Here is a 16,791-nt window from a genome sequence, read left to right as displayed (position 1 = left end):
AAACTATCTTTTTAAAATTTAAATAATTTTAATATTTATTTGGGGCTCTGGTGTATCCATGTATGAAGATCAGGGGACAACTTGGAGGAATCAGTTCGGTTCTCTCCTTCCACTATGTGGGTTCTGGGGATTGGACTCAGGTTGTCGGGGTTGCACAGTAAGCCTCTTTACCCACTGGGCCATCTTGCTGCCACCCCCCAACTTGAAACTATCTTAAAGGGGGTGCACAACAATACTAGACAGAAACTTCTCCCTCACCCCATCCAATTCACACACAGCCCAAGACACAGGTCAGACCTCATGGGGTGGAAACGTGTCCTTTATTTGAGGGTAGACCCCAGAGTGGGTTGGTGGGAAGAGGCAGCAGCTTCTGGATGAGTCGTGAGGTGGTTGAAGGAGGCTTTCAGCTGCAGGTGCCAGGCCCAGGAGAGGACATGTCAGTCAGTCATCAGCGCTAAACCTGCTTGATGCCCTGTGCCTACAGGAACCAGAAACTGGTGGCCAAAGTTTGTCCCACCCCCAGTGCCCATAAGGCAACCAAGAGGGTAGCCTCTGAGTCCTCTGTCCTTTCAAGGTGGAGCCAGGACCACTGGGGTCAGATTCTGTGGAAGCCAGACAGAGAGAACACTCAGAGGCGAGGATCCCCGCAACCCACTTTCCAGAGAGCAGGCACAGCTGGAAGAACAAACGCTTTAATGCAGGCTGCACAACTGGTCCCACGGCACACACAGCAGGCACACAGAAGCCTTGCCCAGCCCCTTCCTCAGAGAAAACCACACTGTGCACACGGCCCTAGCTGCTGCCCAGGGCTGCAGCGGGCTGAAGACTGGCCTGGGGCCATCACCTACTGGTTCTCTTCCCTGCTGGCAGCGTGAGGAGACAAAGACACAGAAGGCTCAGCTGGACTCTCAGACACTGAACTCTGAGGGCTGAGACCAGGTCCCACCCAACATCTGGCAGGGGTAACCTCAGATAGAGACAGAAGAGGCATGGCTTCCATGGGGGTGGGAGGATGTTGGAGGGGAGTCACTATCCTTAGGACCACCCCATGGAAGACGGTTGCCAGGCAGGAGGTGTAGGGAATGCAGCCAGCCTCTGCTCTGGGCTGGCCGTGTACTCACAGCGTCTGGTAAGTGCTGTCCTTGGCCTTGAGGAAGCGTAGCACAAAGAAAGCTGTCGCCTGCAGGCTCAGTACCAGCACAATGCCCCCGATAAAGCTGGCTCCATCAAAACCTGGGCTGTGGTCTTCAGGGATGGGGGGACTCCCTGTAGAATGAGGTAGAGTGGAGGTTACCATAGGCCGCCGAGATCCCAGACTCATCCCACAGCTGATGCCTTGAGGCTTTAGCCCTCAAGATGCGGCCTAGGCTACCATGCTCCAAGGTCCAGCTGTGGGGCTGGGGAATTCAGCTAAGTGGTGAAGCCCTTACTTAGTCTAGTGAGGCCTTAGGTTCAATCCCTACAGTAACACACACACACACACACACACACACACACACACACACACACACAGAGAGAGAGAGAGAGAGAGAGAGAGAGAGAGAGAGAGAGAGAGAGAGAGAGAGAGAGAGAGAGAGCGCAGTATTTTTCAGGCCCTTCAATCCCTGCAAGCAGGTAGAAGGGATAGTTGAGGCTGGGGAAGGGGGACCTTGTCCCTGAGTTGTTCCATAACCTTATGTCACACACACCCTCTCTGGGCCTCCTGGTTACATGGCACAAACAGTGACCAAGTGCTCGTGCACCCTCCCTGTCCGTGGCTAGCTCAGTAGACTGGACCTTGAGTTCAGTCACCAGACCCTCTTCCAGCTAAGGGCATCGGGCTTGAAGCACAGGTAAGATGACTTGGTCCTTTGGACTTCTAAGCTTGGAACCTTCACCAAGAAAGCAAGGATCAGGGGAAAGGCCAGCACCCTACTGAGCCAGCTAGTGAAGACTAGACTGTGGGCCAGACCTGGCTGGCTCCCTGCCCTTCCCCTCTGCCCTTCCCCCTTTGTAGGGCAGGGTCACAGCGCTGCAGCCAGTAGTCTAGGCGTCGGTGGTTACCAGATGTACCCATCAATTCTGACCAGGGATTTGATTTCAGGCCCTGGGCCAGGTGCCCAGGGCAGGAAACACTGGGGAGGGAAAGATCATTCTGGGACAATGGACAAGAGGCCCAACTGAGGATAGGTCTCCTCTCCAGAGGACATAGATGGTGCAGGATCTAAGAACAGGAAATGGGAAGGCACTGGCTGAAGCTCAGCTGCAGAGGATGCTGCTGAGGGAAGGGGACAGAAAGGGAAGATGTGAGCTGGGCATGGCAGATCTGGGGCTCAGGCAGAGGGAGCTGAGCCATCAATAATTTATTCCCTAAGATCAGTTTCCGGCTTTAATTAACCAACAGCCTCTTCAGCCATCCTGGCTAAGTTTAGTGACCTCCAGGCCTCAAAGCGGGACTGTGGGGACCTAGAGACAGATGGGGTTCCTTCCCAGCTCTGCTGGGAACCCACTTTGGAGACCTCAGCTTGCAACAGATGATCAATGAGAGCATCTCTTAGCAACTGGAGCTGCACCTCCTCAGCTCCAAGCATGGATCTGGAGGGAGTCACCCTGAGTTCTTAGAACCAATGGGGAGGGAAGCTACCCTTTCCTGACTGCTTTCAATGTGGCTTCACTAACTAGGCCTTCCACAGCCTCATGAGTCCTCAGGGCACTGTGGGGCAAGTCTCTGTCCAACCCATCTTACAAGTGTAAAAACACACTGGGAGGGAACCGAGGCCTGGGGTCATGGGGCATTCGCGTCAGTACCGTGCCTCAAGCTGCTTTTCCCTTCTGCAGCTGTCCTTCCCCCATTCCCTGGGGAAGACCCTACCTGTCGTACTTGTCTTCGGTTCCTCGGTGGAATGATGGTGGGAAGCTGAGGAGACAGGGAGTCCACAATAAAACACCTCTCCTCACTCTAAGGAACCCCAAGCCTGGGCCAGTAGCTGGACCCACTTACTGTTCAGATCACAACCCTGCCCCATACAAGCCTAGTCACCCTGTCTCCTCCCCTAGCTGTGCTGTCTCAACCTACAAGGGCCTGTCTGTCTGTCTGTCTCTAACGCCGCCTGCTTCAGGAAGACCCCTCCATTCCAAAGACCTCACTTCAGATGCCTTGCTTCAGAGGAGTTGCCAGATCCTACAAACTCCCAGGCACACTGGACCAAATTACAGGCTATGATACCAGTCAGGGCACGATACAACTGTTCCTGGACAAGGAGCCAGCAGTTCGTGGGTGCAGTTCACTTCCTGAGAGACATCTCACTCCTCTCCCTTCATGTAGGCTTAACTTACCTGGGCATGACTCTGAGTGGTTATAGACAGAGCAACCCTCCTTGACCACCTCAGTGTGGGCCACACAGTGTCCTGGTGGGGGAAGGAACAGAGAAGAGGTTTGGGGAGAAAGTTGGATGGGGGTGGGGGTGGGGGTGGGGATGCTCTCAGGGAGGGCTCAACTATATACCTGGCTCCTCTGGTCCACATTGTTGCCAGACACAAATGGAGGAGTTGTGGGCTCTGTCCACACAGCGTTCACAGTGTCCCAAGTGTTTGCAGCCCCCATGGGCAGCAGGCCAGATGTTCAGGTGGAGCAGGGCTCCCCGCCCAAAGCCACGAGCTCCTTTACCTGAGAGTGTGGGGGGGGGGGTGCGAATGGGAAGAAAGCAGCAGAAAGACAGGCGCCAAGCTACAGTACCTCTCCCAATACAAAGACCGGAACCTCTGCACAGGCCTCGAGCTTCCCCAAGGCCTGGTTACACTAACCGAGCTGCACCGCCAACCTCCAGCCTCTTTCTAAACATATTCCTGCAGTTCTGAGGGGTGACCTCCACACTTACCTAAGCCTCCTAGTTTCCCACCCCTGGAACATATAAATAAGCTCTATGGTCTTAACGCAGCCCTGGAGTGCTGAAGAGGTCGAAAACGTTCCCTCCCACAAGTCTAGATGTGCTGAAACCAGAAGCTAAAGTAAGCTACCGGTTCCACCTGCCAGGCCCCCTGGTCAGACCCTGCTCAGCATTACCAGCTAGAACCAGCTGGGCACACAGGAGGAGGCAACAACAACCGCCGCAGAGTGCAGCACGCAAGGCGCGGGGTCCGGGTGCGGCCATGGGCGCGGGGGCCGGGACTGGGGGTCGGCGGACAGCTGGGGTGGCGCGTCCTTTCTTGACTCTAATCGCCCAGCTAGCCAGAGCCAGACCTGGGCAACGGGGGCGTGGTCAGGCTGGAGCGTGGTTGCCTTGTGGGTGTGGCTAGTGGGTTGGTCCGCTGGGAGGGTCCAGGTAGAGCTTGGCTCTGGGTGGAGCCAGAGAAGAGCGGCCAAGAGGCGTGGCTGTGTTCTGCGATTGAAGGCGGGGCCTGAACAAAGGGGGTGGGTTTATGATTAGTGCCACCTGGTCACTGAGGGCCACCTTCAAGGTGGGAGGACCTCTGTGAGACTAGGCCTTGTCAACATAGCAACTGTGTTTTGGTGAGCTTTTAGGGAATCACTGTACACAGCTCTGGCTGTCCTGTAAACCAGTGCTGGGATTAAAGGTGTATGTCACCACCTAAACGCTACTGATTCACAACCTATGGGCCGTGACCGCTTAGACGAACCGTTATCTCAAAAACTTATTTACATTATGATTCACGACGGTAGCAAAATTACAAAGTAATTTTATGGTTGTGGGGGGGAGGTCACCGAAAGATGAACTGTAATAAAGAGTCCCAAGGTTAGGGAGTTTGAGGACCCATTCTAAGCCCTAGAAACTGTTTTTTATTTAAACACTTATTTATTCGTTTTATGTATGAGTACATAAAACTTGTAGCTGTTTTCAGACACACCAGAAGAGGGCATCAGATCTCATTACAGATGGTTGTGAGCCACCATGTGGGTGCTGGGAAGTAAACTCCGGACCTTTGGAAAAGCAGCCAGTGCTCTTAACTGCTGAGCCATCTCTCCAGCCCCTAGGGACTGTTTTTAACCCTGTCTCGGGCTGGAGACAAGTAAGGCCAGGGATGTGGCTCCTTTGGTAGAATGCTTGGCTAGCATGCTTAAAGGCCTGGGCCTGATCCCTAACACTGCATAAACCAGACTCGAAGTTTGTGCGTGCAGTCCCAGCGCTTGGGTGCTAGAAACAGTGGAATCCGAAGTTTAAGGTTGTCCTTTGCGGTTGGGGATTTAGCTCAGCAGTAGAGCGCTTGCCTAGCAGGCACAAGGCCCTGGGTTCGATCCCCAGCTCCGGAAAAAAAAAAAAAAAAAAAAAAAAAGAAGATTGTCCTTTGCTACAGAGGGAGTTAGAACCAACCTAGGCTAATGAATCCCCTGCCTTAAAACCCGGGGAAAAGGTGTTAACCTGGCATAGTGGCACATGCCTTTAATCCCAGCACTCCAGAGACAGAGGTAGTCAGATCTCTGTGAGTTTGGGGACAGCCTACAAATATCTAGTCCCAGAGGATCCAGCGGCCACCACCCTCTGGCTTCCACGGACACCAGGCATAAGAGTGGTGCACAGAAATATGTTCGGGTAAAATATCCACTCGTATTCATTAAAAAAAATAATAATAATAAAACTAGAAAGACCACCGAAGGAACAGATATCTGTCACCCAGCACTTGGGAGGCTGGGGCAGGAGGGTTGTAGAGTTTAAGCCAACTTGGCTATATCAATGATACCCTTGGCTGGAGGTGTAGCTCAATAGTACAGAACTTGCTTCTCATCCCATGGCCCTGTATGTAACCTCACAGCAACAACAGTAGCCAATCAATCGCTAATCCCCACCTCCACACCAGTCCTGCGGCTGACTCCCTGTAATGATCAGTAACCCGCCCTCCCCCCTTTTTAATTAAAATTTTTAAATTTACTTTGTTTTAGGGATACAAGCGTTAAGTCTGCATTTATGTCTGTGCACCATGTGGTGTCCTCAGAGGCCAGAAGAGGGTATTGGTCCCCTGGAACTCGAGTTATAAAAGGTTAGTTGGGCCTTTAAGCCAAGCACGTGGGAAGAACATAGATCTCTGTAAGTCCGAGGCCAGCCTGGTCTACGTAGAGAATTCCAAGATAGCGACATGGAGAAATCCTGTCTCAAAACAGCAATGAAAAGATCTATAAAGGGGTGTGAGCCTCTGTGTGGCTATTGGGGAATCAATTCTGACCTCCTCAGGAAGGGTAACCACTGCGCCATCTTTCCAGCCCCCAGTAACTCCCTCCTACCATCAAGATGTAAATATATATTCTTTCTTTCTTTCTTTCTTTTTTTTTTTTTTTTTTTCTTTTTTTCCGGAGCTGGGGACCGAACCCAGGGCCTTGCACTTGCTAGGCAAGTGCTCTACCACTGAGCTAAATCCCCAGCCCCGTAAATATATATTCTAACCAGAGCTACTCAGCTAATGTCCACAACTGCCCCCTGGCATGAGCTGTCACCTCCATTCGCAGCTGCTCAGGGGAAGTTACACGTCAGCTGAGACTGGGTGGGGGGAGGGCTGTTTCCGGTGCACCTCCATCTAAGTACTGTCGGGCCTGTATTTCCTGTCCTCCACACAGGAAAGCCCCAGTTTCTGTGCTCCTCACTGCCAAACACCGACCAGGTTGGAGCTCAGTGCTCTGTTTGCACCCCAGCGCTTGCCCCCCAGTTAAAATCTTCAGACTCAGCCGGGCAGTGTTGATATGGGCCTTTAATCGGCATTCAGGAGGCAGAGACAGGTAGATCTCTGAGTTCGAGGCCAGCCTGACCTACAGAACAAGTTCCAGGACTACCTGGGCCACACAAAGAAATACTGTCTCAAAAACAAAACAAAGTCCTCAGACTCAATCAATCCCCCATGTCTCTGGGGCCCTGGCCCAACAGCCCCTCCCTTCACACAGAAGTCCACATCTCCTCCACTTAGCAGCTTGTCCGCTGACTTTCCCCTAGCAAGCAGAACCCTTGGATTCCTGACTCTGGCCTGATCTTGCTTGTTTCCGGTTTTCACTGTCATATCTCACTTCCAAGTTAACAGGTCATCCTTCTGTCTTTTCCCAGGTCTTCATCTGTCTAGCTACGTAATCCTTTGGGCCACCACTGAGAATGACCCTTGGAAACAAAACCACCCCAGGTCCTGTGACCCCGATCAACCCCACCAGTGCCTTCCAGTTCATGGCCCTCCATCACCCACTGAGTCTCTCCTGATGCTTCTGGGCTCAGCCCCTCACTCACTCTTCTGTTTATCAGCCTCCTCTCTGGTCCTCACACCCTTCCCTTCCTGAGGGGGGACTGTCTACTCCCTGTGCCCTGTTCAGGAAACTCAAACTCACCTCGTTCCTTCAGCAAGTGTGACTCATTTCTTAATCTCTCTGCGGAAAAGACCTCCTCTAGTTATTCTCCATGCACGTGCCTGCTCTCCTTCAGAGCCAGCATCCAATGCATAATTAACTGCCCATTTGTTCCCTGGTCTGCATGCTCCCGCAGTGTGTGTGCCTAAGTTCACATGGCGGAGTGTTGTTTAGCAAGCAGGAAGCCTGGGTCTGGTCCCTTCACCAAATAAAACCACATATGGTGAATGTCTGTGACACCAGCACTCTGGAGAGGTGGAGAAGGAAGTTCGAGTTGGAGGTCAGCCCTTGGCTGCTTGAGACCCTGTCACCAAAAAAAAAAAAAAAAAAAAAAATTCACCTGGCAGGAACGCCCACGGCCATCTAGTGGTCACATGAGGAACTGCATGTTTGTCGGTAAGAAGCCCCTCTTGGGGAGAGGACGCTGTCTATTTAAATACCCTGTGCTTGACTACAGCTTCACTCTCCAATTCTGCCACTCGCGGTGTGTTTTTGGGAAAGTCCCTTGACTTCTATGAAATGTGGGATCTACCCTGTAACTTTGTAGGGTTGTTGGTGGGAAAAATTGGCATGTGTTGGTGTGGGGTGGGGGTGAGGGTGGCGGGGTGGGGTGGGGTGGGGTGAGGTGGGCATAGGGAGACAGAGACAAGAGGGCCTGAGAAAAGGCTGCACTTCCCCTGGACAGGAAGTCTCAGGAAGGAGAGAGCAGAGGAGAAGAGGTGACCCCAGCCAGACATGGTGGCTCACACCTATAATCTTAGCCGAGGAGGATTCCCGCAAGTCTGAGGCCAGTCTGGGCTACAGGGTGTCTCATCTCTGTCTCTGCCCCTCTGTCTTTGTCTCTGTCTTTGTCTCCCTGTCTGTGTCTCTGTCTCTCTCACACACATACTCTTTGGTGCCTGAGAGAGCACACATGTGAAAATCTATTGCCTTACTCAGCCCGAGTCTCCAAGGGTTCTCAAGTTAGAAATACTCTCACACGCTCCCTCCTTGGCAGTGAGAAGTGACCCTCACCATAAAGAACATGGTGACGTGAAAATAAGGAAATTCACAGCCATCTGCTTACTTCAGTAGTCCTTAAATGTCCTCATTGTAGGATGATAACTGTCACTAGACAGAAATTTGAAGAAAACTAACCCAAATGTCCAAGATCTCTCAGGATGCCATCTTTATATTTAGATTCAGAACCTATTTTGGTGGTGGGATGTTGGGGGGCACCATGGGGGACACAGATTGCTTGGGTGGAGTTTACAATTATTCTGTAAGGAGAAATTAATACAAAAACAGATTGCAGGATATATGGCTTGTATAGACTGGAGATCTCGAGAAAACGGCTGGGGTCAGGGAGTGGGGAGTGAGCGCTGGAGAAACGGCTCCGTAGTTATGAACACTTACTACCCTGCTAAAGGACTCAGCACCCATTTCCGGAAGCTCTCGCTCCAGAACACTAGCGCTGAGGGATTTGATCCCATCTTCTGGCCTGTGTAAGCACGTTCATGGTGCACCCTCAACCTAGAAATGCATAAGTCAACACAATTAAAAAGAAAAATGCTTTTTATATGAGCACACTGTCGCTCTCTTCAGACACACCAGAAGAGGGCATCGGATCCCATTACAGATGGTTGTGAGCCACCATGTGGTTGCTGGGAATTGAACTCAGAACCTCTGGAAGAGCAGTCAGTGTTCTTTTTTTTTTTTCTGCTTTCTTTTTTTCGGAGCTGGGGACCGAACCCAGGGCCTTGTGCTTGCTAGGCAAGCGCTCTACCGCTGAGCTAAATCCCCGAAATCCTCTGGAAGAGCAGTCAGTGTTCTTAACTGTTGAACCATCTCTCCAGTCCATAGAAATCCTTTTTTAAAAAGGAAATAGCTGGTGGTCGGTGTGGGTGCACACCTTTATTCCTAGCACTCAGGAGGCAGAGGCAGGTGGATCTTTGAGTTCCAGAACAGTCTGGTGTACAGAATGAGTTCCAAGACAACCAGAGAGAAACTTTGTCTTGTGCGCATGCGTGCGCTCGGACACTGACACACACACACACACACACACACACACACACACACACACACACACACACAGCTGTAGGGATGACAGAATGGAGAAGGCCAGTTGGAGGAGTGACAAGCAGGAGCATCTTTAAAGACTTGATCTACAGTGATAAGACAGTTTGTTTTTATTTTGGTCCAGGGTCTCATGTAGTGATGTATTTGGTCCAGGGTCTCATGAAGCAGGATGACCCAAAACTCCTGATCCTTTTTACCTCCCGAATGCTAAGATGATAGTAACCCGATTCCTGCTGACTAGTCCTTACCAGCAGATCAGTGAACTCTAAAACAGCCTGTAATGGCCATTCCTGGTTGTCATCTTGACCATATCTGGAATGAACTACAATCCAGAATTGGAGGGCTCACCTGTGATCCAGCCAGATCTTGAGGCTGGGAGACACAAGTTTCTGACCTGGATCTTGGCATGGAGATCTTGAGGCACAGTGACTATGAAAAGCTTAGGCCCAGGCAAGGTAGTGCACAGCTTTAATCCCAGGAGACTGAGGCAAGGAGATCTGTGAGTTCAAGGTCAGCCTGAGACAAAACAAGTCCCAAATCCAGGCGTGGTGTACACACCTTTAATCTGGGTCACACCTTCTGCCAGAGACCTACATAAGGACGTTGGAAGAAGGAAGATTCTCTCGTCTCCTGCTTGCTCTTACTCGCCAGTGCATCTGTTGGAATCTACTCCCACAGAAGACCAGCTGAAACAACTAGCCTTTTGGAACTGAGCAATTACTAGACTCTTGGACTTCCCGCCCACAGCTGCCCATTGTTGGGTTAGTTGGACTGCAGACTGTAAGTCATCACAATAAATTCCCTCAATATAGAGAGACATTCCATCCGTTCTGTGACGCTAGAGAACCCTGACTAATTCATGGCCACTCAGAAAAGCATGCATCTCTCATCTATGCTTTGATCCCAGCGCCCTAGCACCTTGTTTCTGCTTGTTCTCTGAGACCAGAGCTCTGTTGGGGACTTGACTGAAAATAGGGAGGAGTAGATATCCAAGTCTTGGGGTACTGATGTCCTATGATGCTCTTGCCTTCTCTCTTGGACACATCCCTATCAGGCCTGTCACTTTTTCTGTGTTTCTCTTTCTCTCTCTGGGTTTGTTTAATGTTTAGATATTTATTATTTTATCATTATATGAGTATTTTGGGGTTTTGTTTGTTTGTTTGTTTTTTAAGACAGGGTTTCTCTGTGTAGCCCTGGCTGGCCTGAAACTCACTCTGTAGATCAGGTTGGCCTCAAACTCAAGAGATCTATTTTTTTGTTTGTTTGCTTGTTTAAGATTATATATATATATATATATATATATATATATATATATATATATATATATAATGGTTGTGAGCCACCATGTGGTTGCTGGGATTTGAACTCAGCACCTCTGGAAGAGCAGTCAGTGCTCTTAACCACTAAACTATCTCTCCAGCCCAAGAGATCTGTTTGCACCACCACTGCCTGACAAATGTTTTTTATTGTTTTCTAATTCGAGTGAGGTAGCACGTGGGTTCTGGGACTCACCCTTGGGTCCTCTGGAAGAGCAACACATGCTTTTAATTATTGAGCTATCTCTCTGGTCTCACATTCGAGTGTTTCTGTCTTGAGACAGGGCTTCTCTGTGTAGCCCTGGCTGTCCTGGAACTCACTCTGTAGACAAGACTGGCCTCAAACTCACAAGATCTGCCTGTTTCTGCCTCCTGAGTGCTGGGATTAAAGGCACGTACCTCTGCCCGCTCGGTTTTTCTTTTTTTTTTTTTTTCTTTTTTTTTGTTTTGGTTCTTTTTTTCGGAGCTGGGGACCAAACCCAGGGCCTTGCGCTTCCTAGGCAAGCGCTCTACCACTGAGCTAAATCCCCAACCCTCGGTTTTTCTATTTGACCGATCTTGTTACCTTCCATCAGTCAACAGATAATGGTAATTGAATACCAATTACGTATCAGGCACTGTCCCTAGCACAAACCAAACCGAGTCATTATTGTCACATGGGACAGTGACAGGCTTAGTGGGACAGGCTCGGACTCCAAGCAAACAGGAAAAAGAAACCTGGGTGAGCATTTTGTTGTAGGAGTTCTGCACACTGTAGAACATAACCAGGAGAGGAGGGAAGGAGAGGGAGATTAGTTGGTCATCTGTGACAGAGGTCAGGAAGCCCATTTAGGGAAGAAATGGCTAAAAGGAGCATTCTGAAGGAGCCAAGGAGGAGTCCATACACAGATCCTGCAGCAGGAGAGCCTCCTCTAGCCTGGTCCCTCAAAGGCATAGCTTCTTGTGACCATTCTTCATTTTCTTAGTGCCCTCCTGCGTTGTCCTCTACTGACCAGATGTACCATTGACAGCCAATATACAACCCATGCTGATAATGGGCCACATCTCCCCAACGGTTCCCAGCAGGTGAGACATGAAAAAAATAGGCTCGGAGGGCCTGACAGGGCCTCAAAGTCACAGGAAATGGAAGAATTAGGGTTGGAAGCTAGTCTCCTGACCTCTACCATATGAACTCACCATATCCGACCCAAAATGTGCCATTCCCGGGGGTTGGGGATTTGGCTCAGTGGTAGAGCGCTTGCCTAGCAAGCGCAAGGCCCTGGGTTCGGTCCCCAGCTCCAAAAAAAGAACCAAAAAAAAAAAAAAAAAAAGTGCCATTCTCTCCAGCCAGGTTCTGTCATATCTTCTGTGAGGGTATGATGTATTCCCTGTCTCTTGGCCTTCTTTCCTCAGCCTCAGATGGACGCCTGACCCTTAACTCCCATTACCCTCTGAAAATCTCGAACATTCCAGAGAAGATCAAAGGGAGGCAGGACAGGGTTGGTCACTAGGGTTAGATCTGATGGGGCATTTCCCTAAGGATAAAGCTGGCAGAGCTGGGAAAGAGGAAGTTTTCTTCCAGTTCCACCTCCCTTGGGTACCTAAAACTGGGTGCTCATAGAGGCACGGAGCTGCCGAGTCCTGCTTCCAAGTTCTTCCCGGCTCCCTATCTCCTGCTTCGGGGAAGTGACCCCCCCACCAACCCCCGCTTTTCAGATCCTTGAATAAATAATTCAGGTTTTGAAATCTTGCCAGGCGCACCCTCCCGTGCAGCGAGGACGCTATTGGGCCCACATAAGTGACGTCACCCAGCTCCTTATTTCAACCCCAACATCACGGGATTGGTCCTGACAGCAACTTACCTGCTGGGTCGCCCGTCCAGTCAGACTTCCTACCCTGTTCCCTCACTCTGGGGCCCACTCACCAAGTCATTTGATCTTTACTTCAGGACCCCACAGCCCTCATTTAGCTTTGTCACCTCAGTCTTTTAACACTTGACAGGGTCACAGTGACCTCAAGTTCCTTCACCTGAATACTCATCTCCAAAGCCTTGTCACCACTTCTGCCACCCTAGGGTCCCCGAGCTCCATCATGGTGCAGTCATCCTGACAATGCTGTGGCTGCCCTGAGAAGGCCTACACCTCTCTATCGTCAACGTCCCACAGTCGCCATCCTCCAAGATCCTGTCACCACGCTCATATCGTCACAGCCACCCACCTCCCTGCTCCCTCGTGCTCCTGTCACCGTCACCCCAGGGCCCTATCAGAGGCAAAGCCTGTCATCCTCACCGGGGACGCCCATTTCGCTCCATCACCTGTCTTGTGTCAGCTCGTTTCTGCTACCGAAGGTACTCATCACCCCCGCAGACTATCCCAATCCCTTGACCTCTTCCCGCATCCTCTGTGGCCTCTTTTAAGGCTCTCCCACTAGCGTCCCCAAAACCCCCGACCCGCAGAGGGCGCCGCGTCAAGGACAGAGAGAGCCGGCTCCGGAGGGGGCGGGGCCGCGGCCACGGTCACTTTTTATGAATGGGGGAGCGGGCGGCGCGAGGCCTCATTACTATGCCGCGCAGCACGCGCTGCGCTCCAGCGCGCAGCGTCCATTGGTCTGCTGGGCTTCAGACGTCACCAAACCGGTGGCCGGGGGCGGGGCGGGGCGGGGTGACTCACGCCGCGTCTCCCGCGGCCGCGGGGGCTTCTCGGGGTCCGCACACACCTTCCTCTGCCAGAACCTGAGTGGAGGCTCCCCGCGGCCCGGCCGCACCCGGTCCTGAGCCACGGGTGAGTAGTGGGCCCTGCTGCGGGTACCCGGAGTCTGGGAGGACACAGCGTGCAGGGACGCCGGGCCGGCGGAAGGCTGCTTGCGGGTGCTCAGGGTCGGGGGTCGTACCTGGGACTCTGGAGAAGCAGATTCTACATTAGCAGGCAGCTCCCCAAGTGTTCGGGTGCTTGAGTAGTATGATGGGGTGACCCGGCAAAGGGTAAGCATTCCTGCGGGACTTGAGGCCCTGGAGGGACGGGCGGTCATCTGAGGTTGAGAGAGCAGGAGGTGTCTGGGGCGAGCATCTGGGTGTCCGAGTAGCGGGAGGTGTCTTATTTAGGGCTTCAGCTATCCAAGGCAGGAGGCGGAGTCAGGCCCAAGATCTAGGTGTCCGGACAGAAGGAGGGGTCTGACTTAGGAATCATGCTTCCACCAGGGGGTGTCTGCCACGCAGACCCAGTGGTTAGGAAGAAGGGGGGCTGTCGGGGGGGGGGGGGACGTCTGTCCAGAGTCAGAAGTCTGGTAGAGAGTGTACGGGAAATGAGTTCCCAGGAGTTACCCTAGGAATGTCGAGTGGGGGCTGGCAAGGAGCTGCACCGGGTTTGCCTGGGGGCGGAGCCTGAGGCTGCGAATCGTGAGGGGTCTGGGAGCTTCAGGAACCAAGTCATCATCTCTGATGGGAGGGAGCTGACTGCTCTTTTTCTTGACATGTTTCCCTCCCCTATCACGCTGGTTGGCGTGAGCCTTTTGAGGGAACACCTTGAATCCCGTGCTCCCCCCTTCACTTATGGTAAGCTTTGATTCACTTTTTTTTTTTTTTTTTTTTTTTGGTTCTTTTTTTCGGAGCTGGGGACCGAACCCACGGCCTTGCGCTTCCTAGGTAAGCGCTCTACCACTGAGCTAAATCCCCAGCCCCAGGGATTTTTTTTTTTTTTCTTTTCTCCAAGGGCCTCCTGTCAGATTGCAGGCCTGCCAGGATCTCACAAGGCCTTTCTTCTACAGGTACCATGATGTGGGGTGCAGGAAGATCCATGGCCTGGTTCTCAGCCGGCTCAGGCAGTGTGAATGTGAGCATAGACCCAGCAGAGGAACCTACAGGCCCAGCTACACTGCTGCCCTCTCCCAGGGCCTGGGATGTGGTGCTGTGCATCTCAGGCACCCTGGTGTCCTGCGAGAATGCTCTGGTGGTGGCCATCATTGTGGGCACGCCTGCCTTCCGCGCCCCCATGTTCCTGCTGGTGGGCAGCTTGGCCGTAGCAGACCTGCTGGCAGGCCTGGGCCTGGTCCTGCACTTCGCTGCTGACTTCTGTATTGGCTCACCAGAGATGAGCTTGGTGCTGGTTGGCGTGCTAGCAACGGCCTTTACTGCCAGCATCGGCAGCCTGCTGGCCATCACCGTTGACCGCTACCTTTCCCTGTACAACGCCCTCACCTACTACTCAGAGACAACAGTAACTCGAACCTACGTGATGCTGGCCTTGGTGTGGGTGGGTGCCCTGGGCCTGGGGCTGGTTCCCGTGCTGGCCTGGAACTGCCGGGATGGCCTGACCACGTGCGGCGTAGTCTATCCACTCTCCAAGAACCATCTGGTGGTTCTGGCCATCGTCTTCTTCATGGTGTTTGGCATCATGCTACAGCTCTATGCCCAGATCTGCCGCATTGTTTGCCGCCACGCCCAGCAGATCGCCCTCCAACGACACCTGCTGCCTGCCTCCCACTACGTGGCCACCCGCAAGGGCATCGCCACATTGGCCGTGGTGCTTGGCGCCTTTGCCGCCTGTTGGTTGCCCTTCACTGTCTACTGCCTCCTGGGAGACGCCAACTCTCCTCCTCTCTACACCTACCTTACCCTGCTCCCTGCCACTTACAACTCCATGATCAACCCGGTCATTTACGCCTTCCGCAACCAAGACGTGCAGAAGGTGCTGTGGGCCATCTGCTGCTGCTGTTCTACTTCCAAGATCCCATTCCGGTCCCGGTCCCCTAGTGATGTCTAGTTTGATCCTGGTGGATCTGTGGTTTTGACTACCGTAGAACTTCAGAAGGTTAGGTCCGCCAGGGCTTAGTTCCAACCACCCCTCCCCCACCCAGTCCCACGCCCTTAAGACCCAGCTGGTTCTGGAGTTCTAGGACATTGGGTGTTTTGGGATCTTGTTCAAGATTCCTGCAGGGGCCGAGCCCAGCTGACTGCATGGCTCTAGAATGTTCCAGATGGTCAGGGTCCCACTCAGAAATGTCTCACAGCCCAAAGTGGTTTGCAATTCCAGAATGCTGGGAATTTTACAGTACCATTCCAAGTCCTTGATCTTCCTTCCCAGAAACTTGACCTTGATCATTGTTGCTTTTGACTTTCGAAGCTCCGGAGTCGGAGGTTAATCACTTAGTTGCCTAGATGAGAGAGAAAGATTTATCTATATATATGGACATACAAAGAAGGTATATTTATTGTTTATTTATTTATTTATTTATAAATTATGGGTGGTAAGGGAAAAAGAAAGAGACCCTCACCTAGAAATCTAGTTCATACCAGGGTATCCCCAGCCTCCACGACCCCGTTTCTGACCTCAGTTCCTGGAGTGGGGGATGGAAAAAGAGAAAACACGTATTTTGTTATTTTTGCTTATTTTTTATCAGAGAAATCATAGAAACCAGAGCCTCCTCCCCAGGCCCGCACTGCTCGGGTTTGCAAGGGGAACACACCAGCCTCTGGTTTTTTATTTTTTTAAGAAGCCATCACCTGAGCAACCGAGAATTCCTCTGCGCTGAGGCCCGGCTTCCCTCTGGTGGCCATTTGGGGGAATTGCAACTCGGCGAGGCAGTCGGGATTGTAAAACGCACCCCCCCATCTCCACTCCAGCCTGGCTTTCAGCGCCACAGCCATGGCCTGGGGGCCAGGCCTTACCCTGAGGTGCCCGAGAGGAGGCGGGGCAGAGCCAGTATCCCCCCAGCCCTCTGCCAATTGGGGTATGGCCCCCAGTGCATTCCTGTTCAGTCCCCAACCCTACTCAATAAAAATGGTTTTTTTTTGGTAAATACTTGTGTTTGTGCATATGAATAGTGTGGATGGAGTTGAGCCATGATAGCGGGGACCCGCTAAGGAATCTGGGAAGTCAGTATCCCTTGAACCAAACCCTGGACATCAATTTACAAGAACCTCCCTACCAAGGGACAAGAACCCAGGATACTCCTAGTTTGAAGGTACCCCACAGCCTGTCCATAGTAACCAATTCGGGGCTCAGGCATGCAGAACCTGTTTGTACCATGCAAGTTCCCTTCACAGTAATAGGTTCCTCCCAACAGTGTTTCCTCTGGGCAACATTGTGCTAAGGATGCTGCATGTGCCCTGCCCAGCATGACTGGCACAGA

General features: G+C 52.1%; 2 protein-coding genes across 7 annotated transcripts; one reads left to right on the top strand and one right to left on the bottom strand.

The window, feature by feature from the left end:
- Window positions 1-301: 301 nt before the first annotated feature.
- On the bottom strand, window positions 302-13,732 carry Cd164l2 (CD164 molecule like 2). 6 transcript variants are annotated; one of them, XR_015687437.1, is made up of 6 exons: window positions 13,555-13,732; window positions 3,485-3,646; window positions 3,316-3,387; window positions 2,852-2,896; window positions 1,122-1,266; window positions 302-602 (listed from the first exon to the last, which is right to left on the bottom strand). XR_015687437.1 is itself a non-coding variant. In XM_087659912.1 (6 exons), exons 1-6 carry the CDS (start codon window positions 12,964-12,966, stop codon window positions 596-598), a joined length of 444 nt encoding a protein of 147 aa, XP_087516038.1. In that variant the 5' UTR covers window positions 12,967-13,139; the 3' UTR covers window positions 302-595. The 6 variants fall into 6 exon arrangements, 4 of the variants coding, with proteins under 4 accessions (XP_087516038.1, XP_087516039.1, XP_087516037.1 ...); XR_015687436.1 differs by lacking the exon at window positions 13,555-13,732 and adding an exon at window positions 12,694-12,801; XM_087659912.1 differs by lacking the exon at window positions 13,555-13,732 and adding an exon at window positions 12,954-13,139.
- On the top strand, window positions 13,326-16,450 carry Gpr3 (G protein-coupled receptor 3). Its single transcript, NM_153727.2, has 2 exons — window positions 13,326-13,445; window positions 14,428-16,450. Exon 2 carries the CDS (start codon window positions 14,433-14,435, stop codon window positions 15,420-15,422), a length of 990 nt encoding a protein of 329 aa, NP_714949.2. The 5' UTR covers window positions 13,326-13,445; window positions 14,428-14,432; the 3' UTR covers window positions 15,423-16,450.
- Window positions 16,451-16,791: the final 341 nt, after the last annotated feature.

The sequence above is a fragment of the Rattus norvegicus genome, chromosome 5 (assembly GCF_021556685.1).
Source record: "Rattus norvegicus strain SHRSP/BbbUtx chromosome 5, alternate assembly SHRSP_T2T, whole genome shotgun sequence".
In the NCBI taxonomy this organism is placed as follows: domain Eukaryota; kingdom Metazoa; phylum Chordata; class Mammalia; order Rodentia; family Muridae; genus Rattus; species Rattus norvegicus.
The sequence above is the reverse complement of the archived record's forward strand: the minus strand, read 5'-3'. Positions and strand labels throughout refer to the sequence as shown.